The sequence below is a fragment of the Bos mutus genome, chromosome 3 (genome assembly GCF_027580195.1).
Source record: "Bos mutus isolate GX-2022 chromosome 3, NWIPB_WYAK_1.1, whole genome shotgun sequence".
Taxonomy (NCBI): Eukaryota; Metazoa; Chordata; class Mammalia; order Artiodactyla; family Bovidae; genus Bos; species Bos mutus.
The window spans coordinates 16,768,917-16,784,014 of NC_091619.1; the positions used below are offsets into that span (position 1 = coordinate 16,768,917).

The 15,098-nt window shown below is 46.5% G+C and overlaps 2 protein-coding genes across 4 annotated transcripts; one reads left to right on the forward strand and one right to left on the reverse strand.

The window, feature by feature from the left end:
• Positions 1 to 1,392: 1,392 nt before the first annotated feature.
• MLLT11 (MLLT11 transcription factor 7 cofactor) lies at positions 1,393 to 5,741 on the reverse strand. Its single transcript, XM_005894928.3, has 2 exons — positions 5,541 to 5,741; positions 1,393 to 1,813 (listed from the first exon to the last, which is right to left on the reverse strand). The coding sequence occupies exon 2, from the start codon at positions 1,805 to 1,807 to the stop codon at positions 1,535 to 1,537; it is 273 nt and encodes a 90-aa protein (XP_005894990.1). The 5' UTR covers positions 1,808 to 1,813; positions 5,541 to 5,741; the 3' UTR covers positions 1,393 to 1,534.
• A 633-nt stretch (positions 5,742 to 6,374) lies between these two features.
• On the forward strand, positions 6,375 to 14,077 carry CDC42SE1 (CDC42 small effector 1). Of its 3 annotated transcripts, none has more exons than XM_005894927.3 (5): positions 6,375 to 6,572; positions 9,682 to 9,994; positions 10,517 to 10,627; positions 11,472 to 11,559; positions 11,803 to 14,077. In XM_005894927.3, exons 2-4 carry the CDS (start codon positions 9,941 to 9,943, stop codon positions 11,544 to 11,546), a joined length of 240 nt encoding a protein of 79 aa, XP_005894989.1. In that variant the 5' UTR covers positions 6,375 to 6,572; positions 9,682 to 9,940; the 3' UTR covers positions 11,547 to 11,559; positions 11,803 to 14,077. The 3 variants fall into 3 exon arrangements, with proteins under 3 accessions (XP_005894989.1, XP_070223231.1, XP_070223230.1); XM_070367130.1 differs by lacking the exon at positions 6,375 to 6,572 and adding an exon at positions 6,603 to 6,712; XM_070367129.1 differs by lacking the exon at positions 6,375 to 6,572 and adding an exon at positions 6,627 to 6,751.
• The last annotated feature ends 1,021 nt before the right edge of the window (positions 14,078 to 15,098 follow it).

A 15,098-nucleotide genomic window follows, 5' to 3' on the forward strand; every position in this document is an offset into this window, starting at 1 on the left:
CTATTCATGTTCTTTAAAGGACTTCTTTGGCTTATTGCCCAAGTTGGTGTTTACAGCATCTTTGAGGGTCAAAATCAGTCTTGTTTATAACCTCTTCGGTGTCTCATACAGTAGGCACTCATAATCTACTTATAAAGTACCCCAAATAGCTTTTTTTTTTTTTAATGAAGTGACTTGTAAGTATAAGCATATAACATATTTGGGTTAAGTCGTTTGTTTTCTTAGAGACCCAGGCAGAGATAATGAAGTGCAGATTTAATGTCACAGGTGCCTTCTGCAGCATCTGGAATTACTGCCTAATACATTGGTAGTCAGTGGGCAAGCACAAGAGTGGTTGGTTACAGCTTTCCCCAAAATAATTTTTTTAAGTTGTTTTCACCCTTGTAACATCTGTTCAACCTGAAGTTCATCATTATAATGTATAAAGGCTACTTAAATCCTTCTTCCTCAAAGTTGAACATCAGATAAAATATATAAGCTGAACATGGAAGCAAAGCTAATTTTTTAGATCTATGCTGCTTCCTGTGAAGAGAGAAAACTAGAATCCAGTCCTGGGATTGAATATCTTTATTAAAGAAGTGATTAAATGGCAGCACAAATCAGCAATAATTTGGGGAGGAATGGAGACATGGTGTAGGGTCAGAGTTGATTGTTCATTTCATAGTGTCAAGGGAGCTGAAGAACTGTGCCCAAGGCCCATTTGATCAGTATCCTACACTGCAAATGCAGGAGGACAAAACTAAAATACTAAGGCCCATGCCATGCCTTTTAGAGACTAAAATCTTACAAATTATCATAACAGCAAGATTGCATTTTAAGATTTGAAATCTGATTTTCCTCAGCATTTTCAGCCCACAGGAACAAAATTGTAAATTGAGTAGGTTTAAAGAAGGAACAACTTTTGAGAGAGTATAACTTTCTGAAATGATTCAGGGCTTTCTTCTTATCATCTCCCACACTGTGTTATTTCCTCTTGTTTCATACCTTCAACTGCCCCTAATTTCTCTGCAAAAAAAGTATATCACAAGAAGCAGCAGGATCACCTTAACCTTTTAGAAACCCTACAGTTTTATAGCAGATAATCTCAAAATTTACAGGGTTTTCATCAACCCCTGAAAAAATATTTATGTTTCTTGGCTTGGAACAACAAATTAGGAAGGTTTGAGCAATCTCTGAAAGCTGATTAAAGTGAACTAAAAAAAAAAAATCAGTCCTCCATTTTACACTGCTATACAACTCAGTTGTGGCCTCACCAGTCTTTTTTCTGGATTTAATGTCTGGGGAAGGAAAGGAGGGATCCCTGTGACCAATACTCCATTGCTTGTACCCTTTACTTTGTGACTTGAGGACTTTGAGGAAAAACTGGTAAGATAAATAAATAAATACATAAAACACAACTCAGGCAGATTCATCAGCACCACCTCAACACAGTAGAGGGGAGACAGCAAGATTGATTGGGGGAAAAGGGTGGAAGGAAGGGGGTTTGAAACGTCAGGCAATGAGGGCAAAGTGGTGGAAGAGAGAGGTCTTGGGCTTAAAGCAAGTCCAGTTCGAAGGAGTGGATGCTGGCAATGGGAGCTCTCCAAAAGTTGAAGGTGCTGTACTCGAGGAGGGCATCGCCTTCTGGGTTTTTCTCCTGCTCTGCTCCCGGTGCTTTCCCCGTCATTTTGGCAGCGCTGCTGTCCTGGATCTTGTAGGTGGATGTATCTGACAGACCCAGGCCTTCCAGCTCCGACAGATCCAATTCTGGAATGGGCATCCTCCAGAAAAGAAAGGAGCTGTACTGGCTACTCACAGGGTCCCTCATAACTTCCTGGAAAGAAACCAATTATCAGTATTCATGCTACAGCCACCTCTTTGTGGCCCGTGGCCTTTCCCCATTTGCCTCTGTACATAATCCAACCAGGACAAGTTTCAGGAATCTGCCTCTATTACCTTTTCCTGCCATTTCCTAACTCTGCCCCATCTTGGAATAACTTATTTACTACCTACTGCTTGGGTCTGGTTTTCAAGGCCTTCCAGAATCTGGCCCCATATTTCCTAGTACATTTTATGCTACAGCTATACTCACTCCTGTCTCTTAACTCTACACTCTCCATCTTAAAATACTATCCAAATTTCAAGGCTCCATTCAAGTCCCTAGAGGAATCTCCATTGACCTCTTACTATATTTCATATCCTTGATTTCTTCCTTATAATAGGTCATGGTACCTCTGAAAAGGGTTTCCATGTCCATGATTTTTCTATTTTCCTCCCTGCTTTCTAAACCCTACGGTAAACTCACTTCTTCCAGGAGGACATCCTTAAACTTAACTCCATCTAGCCTATTTCTTGCAATATTTCCCACAATGCCTTGTAGAGTTTTACCTGACTACATCAGTTTGAGGTTACAGATCACTGTTATGTGTTTTATATAAGGATAATGTTAACTCTTTCAAGGGACTGAGAGTTTCCCCAAGTAAAAACCAGTCTACTTTACACCTTCACAAGTGCTGGGCTTTGCACACACACAAAAAAACATCCAAAGCTGCTGACTAATTTTCCCTCAGTATGTAATACATTGAATATTTTCCCACTCCCATTTATAAGCCCACAGATAAATCTTACAGCCTATCTGTTTCTCTCTAGCCTACCTCTCCTTCAGAACAAAACCTGGGTTCTTAAAGTTAATTTTCCTATGCTATAACAGGATTTCTTTTCTCTGATCTCAGTGCTAGAATACACCTGATACAGCAAATGGATTGGAAATTTCAGGAAAGTTTAGATTAGAAGGAGAAGATCCTTTAATAGATTACTTTTCCATGTTCTAATGAGTACTCCTTTCATCTTTCCTGTGTGTCCCATGCACACCCTCAAGTTAGACTATTACACCTCCTTGCGACCTCCCTGTTGCTTACTAACCAAGGGAAGGGGCAAGAAGCATTAGTTGAAATGTTCCAAAGGAGCAGAAAGAACATTCCACTGCCTCTAAAAATAGAACCCCCATCTCACCCATCTCAAAAGGCTTTCCTCCAACACACTCCATTGGCTTTCACCAAGCTTTGAGACTCCTAGTGACCTTAAATAAGTTCCAAAATGCCCCCATAAATGTACGGTTATATGCGAGTATAGGGGTTTTAGGAATGTTAAGTGGGTAGACTAGGGTATTTTCAATATTAAAAGTGAATTCTGAGTTGCTCTTTGTCTTCTTAGATGAAAGCTCCAAAATAAACCCTGAGAACTGAGCATTACTCAGCAGAGAAGCTGCTTAGAAGGAGAGTAATTTGGGGACTGGAAAAGGGTGGGGGAGCATGTTGGAAAGGTGAGGTCATCATCCTATGATATTCAGCGCTGATCATCTCCACAGTAATTTGCAGAGACATGTGCACAGAAAGCTATTTAAAAAAAAAAAGTTCCTATAAACCAACTAACCCTGGCTTAGTCTGGGACTGTAGAGACTGTAAGAAGTAAACCTTCCCAGAGGGATTTTAATTAATAGTACTAGTTTGCCTATCTAGCTGGTCTCTTTTATATTTCCTCCAGAGTAAGCTTAATATAATGCTGAGCACATCATAGGCTCTCTCTTTTTTTTTTAAGAAATCCTATTTTATTTATTTATTGGCTATAACATGCAGCATATGGGATCTGAGTTCCCCCACCAGAATCAAACCCTCACCCCCTGCACTGGAAGCGTGGTGTCTCAACCACTGGACCGCCGGGGAGGTCCCCCCGCCCAACCTTTTTTTTAGAAATTCTATTTTAAATAGGCTCTTTAAAGAATAGAATCATGGAGGAGGAGAGGGAAGCATAGGATTTTAAAACAAGAAAACACCTTAGAAATTATCCAGTCAGTTTGGATAGGGTCTCATAATTTCCGGTCTGACCCTTTTTTGATGTGTTATACATAGTTGCCTGCAGCTTGATATAATCCTATACCAGTATTCTCAGAACTGGCAAGAATTCTTACTTCCTGAGGAACAGACATTCAGTGGGTTTGGTGTTGATTATTCCTGTGATTAGTATCTGAATGGTGAAAATGCAAAAGGCAGAAGAGAGGAAGATAGGATCTGAGAAAGGGAAAAAGCTCTTTGACAAACTGACTCCTTTTTCAACCAGTGTATGTATAAAAACCATCCAACCAATTCTGAGTGTCTGGCAGAGCTACTCTTGAAATTAAAAAAGCAAAAGGAAATTTTACAAAATAATAACTTAAAAAGCCCCAAATCCCTAGCCATGCCATTCATTGACTCAGAGACATGTATGTGGTACCAAATGCATTTCAGAAAGGCACTCAATCAAGCATATCAGCACTTAAAATCAAGTCAAGAATATTGGCTGTACCAAAAATGAAGCTAAAATTTGCATTAGCAATGACATTTTTAATATAGTATGGATTTAATTCCCAAGTACCTGAATTTTGCATAAGGTTCCTTTTCAGCTAGCTTTCTCTTCCCCAAATATTCTCTATCCATGCCTCATCTATCTTTATATCATTTATTTATCTCAAAGGGCTTGGATAGTGCCTTGTACCACAATATATACTCAATAAATGCTTCCCACTATCCTTCATTTTAAATTATTCACTTGTTATAGGCAATAATAACTTCTAAATATCACCATCTATTCTTAGAGATACACAATTAGCAAATATACAGCATAAAGTGGCTCTCTCTGAGCCACAAGGACACGCCCAAATACCCTTTGTCCAGACCCTCTGTGGGAATCCAGGGCCTACCCAACAGGGCCTTGCTGTGTCATGCTGCCACCATAGAGGGGACAAGGGATGATGGTGGAGGGGAATGGAACCTCCCTGGCATCTCATTATAGGTGTCTCATTCTGGGCTTGGATTTTCCTACTAGCCATGTCCTTCCCCCACCTACTCTACTGAGCTACAATGAAGCATTCCCTTTCCAAAATCTGCCCCCATATCTAGCTCCTGTGGACTGTACTGATTGCAATACGAAATCAGGCAGTTGTCCAACACAGAGGTCCCTACCTTCCTACCTCAAACTGACTTCCGAGCAAAGGTTTGGGAATAGGAGAAGAAGATTTAAAAGAAAAGTCAGGATTAAGCTCAGTATTATCACATCTTTCCCCCCAAACTCCTTTCTATGGAGACAAATAAGTTTGGGGTGAGGGTAGACACATCGATGGAACATGACAGAAAAAAAAATGAAAATACAGGGAAGTAGAGGCCAGAGTGATTGATACAGGAGGACTAGAGAGTCATTAAAAAAAAAAAAAAAGAAATGACAGCTCGAAAAAGAAGATACAGATAACTGATGACAATAATTTTCTTATCTTCAGGACAAATTTTAGGCAGATTGACAACTTAAATAAGGAGATAAATGCTGAAAAATAGCTACACGTAAATTGTTAGAAATTAATGTCTGTGTAAAAGATTATAAGGCATGGATGGAGATCTTCGGAAAGATGTAAAACGGCGAAGAACTACCTACCTATTGTTCCCACCCCACCCTCATTAGTGGGTCTTCAACCTAACTAGCAGCACCTCTCAAATCTTTTCAGCCCATTGCCCCCCTCCCTCAGTCTCGTTTACCTGTTATCAATGAATTACTAGCGTGTTCCAAAGATGGAGGGAGTACCTCAGGGCTCCGGTGTGTGCTCTGGGCTGGAGAAAAAGAAAGCTACTGGGGCTTTGACGGCTTTGTCTTCTCACTCCCTCTCCCTGTTCAGTGACTGAGCCAGTCTGCTCAGTCTCCCCCTGCAATGCAGCCCCTCCTAAGAAGGGCGGAAGGACTCCCCGCCCCCTCCCGGCCTGACTTGGCTAATTCAAATGATAGGTTCCAGAACACTTGAGGGAGGGAGACAGGATTAAAGCATCTCTGTAGGTTTATTGGTCTGCACCACGGTTCCAGCACCCCCGTGCTGACTGATGAAGTAATGAATGAGCACTTAATTGTCCTCTAATTTTAGGTTTATGGATTAAAAAATCTTGACTCTAGATAACGATGGAGAAGAGTGTCCCTTTATTCCCCGATTTAAGGATTTTGAATTACTCTAAATGTTTTCGAGAATCAGAAAAAATTCTCCAGCCCTCCCTCCTGATTGCCTCCCCACCCTCACAATGGGTAAATAACCTAGCCCCCTTCCATTTGGAGAAGGGTACAGGAAGATCGGGACGGGGGTGTGCTTCTGCGAATCTCTTAACTCGGTTGGGGCTGGAGGATTCCGGGGTTCCGCTTCCTTTTTGCCCCGCAACCGCCGGCGCGCAAAGGGAACGTGCGGTTCCGGACTGTCCAGGGTGGGTGCCAGGCCCTCCTCGAGGGCCCACCTTCCCAGGTTCGCCCGGCAGGGCGGCGGCCCTCGGGGGCTTCCGAGGCCCCTCCCACGTCCTTGCACAGCGCAGCGCCTCCTCTGTCCCGAGCAGAGCTGCGCGCTGGGCTCTCAGCCGGACGGGTTTCGTAATCGCGTCGCGGCCGTTTCCGCCCTCGGCCAGCCCCACCTCTGCCGGTCCGCCCTCGGCTCCCCCACCGCGCCGAGGAGCGAGCCCGGGAACCCACACTGGCGTGCCCCGAGCGGGAGCCCCCCATCAGCTGCCGCCGGACGCCTCAATGCCAGAGCAGAGCAGGTGAGGCTTTGGGGTCTGTCCCTCCGCCGGTGCGCCCCGCCTGCCCAGCCTGGCGGAGACGCACCGGATGCTGGGGGTGGGGGAGCAGGCAGTCCGCGGCTGTCGAGATGCTGGGTCGGTGGCAAACGCGGATGCGCTGGGTGAGTAACCGTCCCGGTCCACGCTCCGGCGGTGCGCAGGTGAGGCCAGTGAAAGAGCAGAAGGGAAGACGGGTCTGGAGTGCTGGGGGGAGATGGGCGGTGGAAAGAAGGTCTCTTTTGAGACTCACCAACCTCGGTGCTGGGATGTGCCAACAAAGTGAAGCTGAGCTGGTCCAGGAAGGTCTGAATCTGAGACAAGCAGTCACGGAAGACAGCGACAAAGTCGGAAAGATTCACAGAGAGGCCCCAATCCTAGTTCAACCTTGGGAGAAGCAGAGAATTTCTGGATAGAGTTGCGGGGGTGGGGGCAGAAATGGAGTCTATGGGACTAATTATATTGGGGAGGGGGAGTTGAAGGCCTATCTCTGCTCTTAAGCCTCCACAAGACCTTTCCGGGGGATGGGCCCGGTTGGTGCTGGGCCGAATGCCTGTCACTTGACTGAAAAGCGGGGTCCCCCCTACTTCTTTAGAGCCCCTCAGCAGCCCTCCTCCCTGGAGGTCTTCAGAAGGGCCAGCTGCAGCCCCGGGCTCACGGCCAGAATTGCCCGCTCCATTCTCTCCATTCTCTTTCTCTTTCCCCAGCTGCTTCTTGTGAAGGCTTGTCAAGCAGCGGGTTGGAGGCCTTGGGGCTGGAGGCAGCGGGACCGGGAAAACCGGTTTGGGGCTAGAACAGGACTCGGGAACTACCTCTGTGCATCCTTTCTCCCTGAACCTTTCTCCCATCCATTCTCCTGCTCACTCCCTGGCAGTTTTAATGTTCTTAAGCTCCGTTGTGACCTTGGTGTCTTCTCCAGCTCTGTATTTCACCCTTCCTATTTGGGACTCAAGCCAGGTCAAGGCACTGCTTGACTCAGGATATGGCCTTATCTGATCAGATTCTGACCTCTTCTGCTGTTTACCCAGCCCCTTCCCCTTCATTTGTGGGGTTGAAATAGTGGGTAGTGGGTTCAGGTGCCTCTTCCTCCTGGACTGACCAATTCAGGACTTCGTTTGTCCACAACTCACTCTTTAGGGATTTAGCTGTTTTAAAGGAGAGCGGCAGCCAATCACTCTTACTTCCTCTTCTGACCTTGTTCCCCTCCCCCTTCTCTGCCACCGCATTCACCCGGCCCAGTCTTCTCAGGCTGACCCCACCGCCAAGTTTCAGAGACCCTTATGTCCTGTGTCCTAGGGAATGGAATTTCCTGGTCACTTCTAATCATCATTGGTCATTTCATGCCAAGTCCCACACACACTTTCCCTCCACCCAGCCCTGGCCAGGTCCCTGGAAAAGGAACAGAAACGCCCTTGTTCCCTCCACTGCCCCTTTCCCTCTCTCCTCCCCCTCCTCTCTCCTTTTCCCTCCCACCATCCGCTTCTGTCCACTCAGCTTTGAGCAAGGGCCGGGGGGTGGTTTGGGGGAGAGTCCAGTCTTAGCACAGCGGGTCTGGTAGTGTTGGGGGTTTCCTCTGATTCTTCATTGTTTTCTTCATCCCCTCCCACCCCCCAGCCCTTACCAACCAACACCACCACCATCACAACAAACCCTGTGACTGACTGACTGTCCCACTGACCACAGCCCTCCTCTCTGGACAGCTGCATTCTGACTTCCTCCCTGTCTCATTACTTGTCCCTCCAGTGGTGGAAAGGGAAGTTAGAGGAAGCCTGGACTCCTGGGTCCTTCCATCCCCCAGAAACTGTACCTCAGTGTCTGTGTGATCTCATCTCAAGGCTGAGAAAAAAAAATCCCTCTCAGCTCTTAGATCAGCCTAGGGTGCCAGAGCATCAGGGTTCCAGTCCTGGAGGGAGGGGAGATTCCTATCCAGGCTCCAGTATGGTGTCTGTGAAATTGCCCTATCTGGAATCTTTGAGGTTGCTTGTATTATCCGACTGGAAGAGGCACTGAAGATAGAGGAAACCCATGTGTCCTACCCTGGCAGGCAGTAGTGAAGTAGTGTCCTTGGACACTAATGCTGCTGGAAAGTTCCTCACATCTGGTTGGCTGATGAAGATTGGGGGTGGAAGTGCTAAGGAGGGAAGGGAGAAAGAGAACAGGTCACAGCATGAGGGGAGGAGGCAGGCTGGCCCAGGCCCTGTGGGTTGTGAGGCAGAGCGGAGTGGCACGACATGACACGTGAAGAGGGTGGGGAGCCTGGAAAGAGATTCCTCATGGGACAGAAGATGCCTGGCATGTGTACCTACGACCTGGGCACAGGTGATCACCACAAGACGCACAAGGAGAAAGGGCCATGCCACGTATGTGCACGCTGAGGCGCACACACACGAGTGTGCTGATGCAGAGCACAGATGACACAGTGCCGGCAGTCTTCGGAAAGGCTCTCAAGGTCAAGTAATGAAGGAACTAGTAAATGGCTTTGGGGAGGGGTTGGATCTCACTTGAGGGAAATGAGGAGGAACAAGAGCAGGGAACAGAGAGGGAAGAATTCCTCACTGAAGAAAATCTTTCTTAGGTTCCAACCTGCTGCAGTTAGTCACCCAGGAAGGACCTAGGCAGTCAGAGCCTTTCTTGGTAAAGAAAATCTAGGTGTTCAGGGTAAGGTAAAAGGGAGGGTCAGGGGTGGAGGCCTTGTTTGTGAGAACAAAAAAACCACCATTTCCTCTTTAAAGTCACTTAAATGCCCCTCCCCTTCTGCCCTAAACCCAGGGAGAAGGGAGGTGGAGCTTGAGCACCCCAACTTTGTTCATTTCTGCCAGTATCTTTTGGTCCCCTCCCATCCTGTCACCTTAGCTTCTAGCCCTCTTCCTCTCTCAGCAGCTACAGCTTCTTAACCCCTTGGTGCCCTATTGGTTCTTTGCCTTTCTCTGATCATCATACTTTGAGGTTATGTTTACAGAGGTTAACATTGGTTACAGGACTGTGGCCTTAAACAGGAGCAAGAAGATACAGGCTCATCAGGAGGCTTCTCAAGGAGTGGGGGATGGGGGATTTCTCCTTAACTTTTCTCTCTCTTTACTCTCTGTTCATCCAGGGTTCCAAGTCTGTGGAAGACATAACCTTGCACCTGCCTGCCCACCCCACTCTCTGACCTTGCTAACCTCTCAGGATCTGAGACGCTGACCTTAACCACTCAGCTCAGAGCTCCAAGGACTCCACTTTGTCTAGACCTGTCCAGCGAAACTCAGGGCGTTGTTACACCTGAGGGGAGTGAGGCGAGGGCAGTCAAGGCACAAGAACAAGAGCCCTCTGGGGCCTCAGGCAGAGGAGTGAAACTGGAACCATCAGGGAACATGAGTGAATTTTGGCACAAACTGGGCTGCTGCGTGGTAGAGAAACCCCAGCCGGTGAGTCTTCCCAACCCCACCCCAACACACACAGAAATCAGTTACCATAGACTGTGACGAAGACACATCATCTGGAATCTGCCGTCTGAAGAGCCCACTTCTTGCCTACCTCTCTATCAGAACAGCTTCTAAGGCCAGGCTGGTGTAGGCATGGAATAAAGGGGCTGAATGATGGAAGGGGTGAACAGTGCCGGCTGTCACTTCCTTTTCCTGTCCATTTTGAGTTGGACAGGAGGTTGTAGGTGGAGCTTAATACCTGTCAGTTTGCTCCATTGTTCCCTCATCAGCCAGAGGTGACTCTGACATGCCTTTCTCTGTCCACTGTGCCGGCCACTGCTCTTACCACCCTGCCTGTGTCCTCTGCATCTGTGTTGTTCTAGCCCCGCCTTTCATACCCTAATGATTTCCCTGTTATAGTGCCATATCCCCTTTTCCCCCAGACCCTTAGCTCTTCCCTGAGTGGTTTTCAAGACTTTCTTCCCTTCTCCCACTGTGATGTAACTCCCTGTCTTCTCCAAGCAGAAGAAGAAGAGGAGACGGATTGACCGGACCATGATTGGGGAACCAATGAATTTTGTCCACCTGACTCACATTGGCTCTGGGGAGATGGGGGCCGGAGATGGACTTGCCATGGTAACGAAGGAATGGGGAGAGGCTGAGATGGGATTGTGGCCTGGAACTGTGCCCCTTTTTGAAAGTTGAACCTGGAGGCATAACACAATACTCGAAGGGAAGCAAGAGGCTAGGATTCTAGTCCTGTTTGCAGGCTGCATAAATCTGAGATCTGGCATTTCAGGTCTCTGGTGTAGTCGCCCTCATCTTTACAATTAGCAAATTGTTCTCCATTGGGATGGGGGATATATGTCTTAATAGTTACTTAGAGGGCTTTTTCCCAAAATCATAACCCTTTCTTCTATTAAGAACTGTCTCAAAAAAAAAAAAAAACAAAACTGCTGTCTCAGCAGTTTGAGGTTGGGAGTGTTGGGTCAGGAAAAGGGCTGAGCACCTCTGTTCTAAATACTGTTAAATATGCATTTCTGCTCTCAGAATAACAGAGGACTTCCCTGGTGGTCCATTGGTTAAGACTCTGCAGTTTGAATGCAGGGAGCATGGGTTTAATCCCTGGTCAGGGAACTAAGATCCCACCTGCCATGCCCCACCTCCCAAAAAAAAAGAGGGGGTGGGCTTGGAGATATTGAAGGAATCTTTTCACCAGTTATGAAATTGAGATAAATATGAGGGAGTCCTTTGTGAGAGAATCTTACTTGTAAAAGACCTAGTATATCGCATCTCATAAAGGTCAATGTGAAGGGAGGCATTGAAACTTCCCTTGGAGGAATGGAGGCTAGTTTTTACCTTCTTGTGATTATTTTCTTGTCAAGGAGATGGGGTCAACCTCTTCCCTGGAGGGCACAGGGCAGAACTCCTGCTGTGCTATATTAAGGTTTTGGAGGGTCTCACATGTGCTTTTTCACAGACAGGTGCAGTTCAGGAGCAGATGAGATCCAAGGGAAACCGAGACAGGCCATGGAGCAATTCTAGGGGCTTATAGCTCCATAGGAATGGTGAGTGATGAGAGCAACTGATCCAGCGCCTCTAGCCCCCTGCCTTGGAACTGTGATCCTTTGCAGGAATGGGAAATGAAGGGAAGAAGAAAGAATAGGATCCAGAAAGGCAGAGAGAAATGGATGTACAGAGAGAAATAGAAAAAAAGAGCACATTGTGGAAGCAGTTAAGAGTGTAAGCCAGGTGATGCTCTCTCCCAAAGGTTATCTTCGAGGCTAATCTTCATTTTTTTCTTTAATCAGGATCTGCTGCGTGTCCAGCCTCCACTCTGTCCAGCCCCAGAGAGATGCTGCCCCTACCAGTTCTCCTCCCAGAATCAGTGGCCCAGGGCCCCTCTTTCCCTGTCTGTCTCATAGTGCCTCACAAGGCTTGGGGGCTGGACTCCCTTTCCTCCCTCTGGTTGCAGCCCCTCCTGGAGATGGGGTCAAGGCAGCAGGACTGACCAAGTGATGACTAATTGGCCAGAGGAGCTCGGCTGAAGCCTTGGACACTCTCAGATCTGAGATAGGAGATTTCTGAGAACTTGGAATGAGTTCCCGTCTCCTGAATGATGGTCTAGGTGCCATATGTTTTTAAACTGCTAACCTGGAATTCCTTACATGTGGTGGGTAGGTGAGATGACCTAAGCTGAAGCCAGCTTTGCTGAGGAGCTCCCTACCCCCCTGTGTTTGTCTTTCCTCCTGGAGGGAACTGAAGTGGATGTCAGGTCGGGTCTTGGGGGGTGAACTGGCTGCTCTTTCTAGAGTGTGGACTTTAAGTTCACTGTCCCTCCTATCTCTTTGCCAGTACCGGGTTCTTTCTCTCAGGCCTCTAGCCCTGTTTCTGCAGCATTGCTGGCTCCCTCAGATCTTTTCCTCTTTTTTTAATTAAAATTTTAATTTAAGATGAGATCTCTTAATTACCCCATCTTGCTACTACCTCTGCCCTTAACCCCAACCTTGTCATGAGCCTTATTATTTCCCATTGGATAAGAGTTAAGGGGTGAGTCTTAACCTGGAGACATCCCTTTTTAGTCTTGGGGATCTGCCTTCTGCCAACCTCCCTTCTGGCCTAGGTGAGAGGAGGAAGAGGGATCTTGGAGAAGAACCCAGAAGGCCACAAAACTAGGAGTTTATGTCTCAGGGTAGACTTATTGATCACTGAGGATGGTAGGGGTGGTGAGATAAATAGGTTGAAAACAGTCATCCTAAAATGAGCTTAGGATCCTCATAGCATGGGAGTTGGAAGACCTCTAGAGCAAGTTTTCTCAAAACTAGGCACTTTGACATCTTGGGCTGGATAATTCTTTGTAGGGAGGGACTGCCTTGTGCATTGTAGGACATTCAGCAGCATCCCTGCCCACCCTAGTTGTGACAACCAAAAATGTCCCCCGATGTGGCCAAATGTCTCCTAGAGGGCAACCTCCCCGCTGAGAGCCACAGCTTAGAGTCAAGATATTTTCCTCTTACCTGACTTCCACTTGTTCATCCTAAGCCTGAACCATGGATAAATGAGGGCCCCTTGTAAAACAGGTTCAGTAGGGCTGCACCTAATCTCCAGACGCTACTCACTGTGTTGCTTGTGCTTGCGTGGGTTCACGCCTCTGTATGGACATGTGCTGCAATGCTCCATCCTTATTCTCTCCAGGGGAGGGGTTCCTGCGGTGTGGGGGCCTGAACAGGGTGAAATGGGGTTGCAGAAGGAAGGAAGAGAAACAGTAGAGCTGCAGCCAGCCCAGCTTATCCCCCCCAAATTTAAACTGTATTTCTGTGCCCTAGTCCTAGAACCAGACACAAATAAGACTCAGGGAGTTTTGTCTGAAGACCAGCATCCCACTGCCCACCTGGCTGAAGAGTCTGCCTTAGGTGGGAAAATACTGTAGGAGCAGGGTCTTTAAGGCGCTTTCAGTTTTCTCAGGTGTTTTGTTCTGGCCCCTTCCTTGCAGGGTATTTAGAAGGGCAGAACAGATAAGCTCCTGCCTGCTCAGATGAGAAGGCTGGGGTCTCTTTAGCTCAGTAACAGGAAGCATCCTGTTTGATGGGAGTGGGAGTCAGGAATGTGAGAACTAAGGTCCACTCTGCTGATTCCACCATCCATCTGGTTCGCCCCCACCTATAGTAACTGAGGTTCTCATTTTTTCAAATTTCAGTGTATTTCCTGCAGTTTTTCAGTGTCTAAGCTTGGTCATAGGGATACATTCCCAATGTACTCAGTTCCAGTCTAGCTAATTGCTCTGCAAGTACTCAGTAGTCTGAGGGTTATACTAGATCTAAAGTGTTAACAGGATAGGGCAGGAAGATGAGGACCTCCTGGAATCTCTGGTCACCCTGATCTTGAGCCTTATTCTACTGCCTGTTCTTTACACACAATCTTCTTTTCTTTGGTGCTCTCTCACCTTTAGCTACCTTCTCTAATGTGTATGCTACCATCATTTTAACAATATTGAGAGTGATGGGAATGGGTTTGAGAGTCATAATTTATATTAAAAATTGTTGGACTTTTAAATACATTTTCAAATAAAAAAAAGTTGAAGCAAAATAGTTGCAGAGTAATCACTACAGGTATGTGTGGGTTAGAGGGGATACATTGTTAATGAAGGCCACTCCAAGAAAGTGGCTGTCGTAGAGTTTTGTTCTGACCTTGCCTCTTCTGAGGAGAGAAGGCTAAGTGTTGTGAAGGCAAGGAGAAGATCACTATCACCTTCCAAGGGCTCAACTTGTTCTTCCTGTTCCTTTTTTGGGGGCATTCATCTGAGATTTTTCAAGTCTTTAAAGAAGTACTTGTTTAAAAACAACTTTAGAAATGAGGAAGATGAAGACTTCCCTGGTGGTCCAGTGGCTAAGACTCCGAGCTCCCAATGTGGGGGCCCCAGGTTCCATCTCTAGACAGGAACCAGAGGCCCCTTGCCACAAGCAAGAGTTCACATACTGCAACTAACCCTGAGTGCCTCAAGTAAACCCGGCGCAGTCAAATAAAAATTTAAAAAATAGAGGACATGAATAGACATTAAAAAAATAGAAATGAGGAAGATAAGCAATATCAACATTTTTATCCTGGAGGAGAGGGGAAGAGACCAAGTCAGATGCTGTTAGCTACTCAGTTCAGGTTTAAGGTTCAGGAGATTTATGGTCTCCTTCAGATACCTCTGTACAAAGATACATGACCAAACAGTTTTTTTCTAGTTTTGTTTTTCTGTACTAAAAATATATCCAGTGGGTACTGGGATTCGAGGGGGAGGAGAGGTTGAGATGCTGACACCTCCTCTTGTGGTTGAAGTGGCCATTACCTCTGATTTCTCTTTATCTGGGTGAGGAAACAAAATAGAAGGGAAAATATTATAACCACATTCATATTCTTTTCCCTTCCCTTGCCTCATTTTCCTCTTTCCACAAACCCTCTTCCCCTCAACACTATTGCACACTATGCTTTATTATATTGAATAATGGTATTGGACGTACAAGGAGAAAGACAAGGACAGAAACTGACAAAATAACCAAGTATACATTTTATTGTCTTTCCCCAAAGGACCTATTATCCTGAGACCTTGAGAATATTTTAT

Excerpts from the sequence above, each read along its gene's own strand:
- MLLT11 (XM_005894928.3), bottom strand. The coding sequence starts at position 1,807 with ATGAGGGACCCTGTGAGTAGCCAGTACAGCTCCTTTCTTTTCTGGAGG.
- CDC42SE1 (XM_005894927.3), top strand. The coding sequence starts at position 9,941 with ATGAGTGAATTTTGGCACAAACTGGGCTGCTGCGTGGTAGAGAAACCC. Across the intron at positions 9,995-10,516 it reads TGGTAGAGAAACCCCAGCCG|AAGAAGAAGAGGAGACGGAT; the intron begins GTGAGTCTTCCC and ends TTCTCCAAGCAG. Across the intron at positions 10,628-11,471 it reads CCGGAGATGGACTTGCCATG|ACAGGTGCAGTTCAGGAGCA; the intron begins GTAACGAAGGAA and ends GCTTTTTCACAG.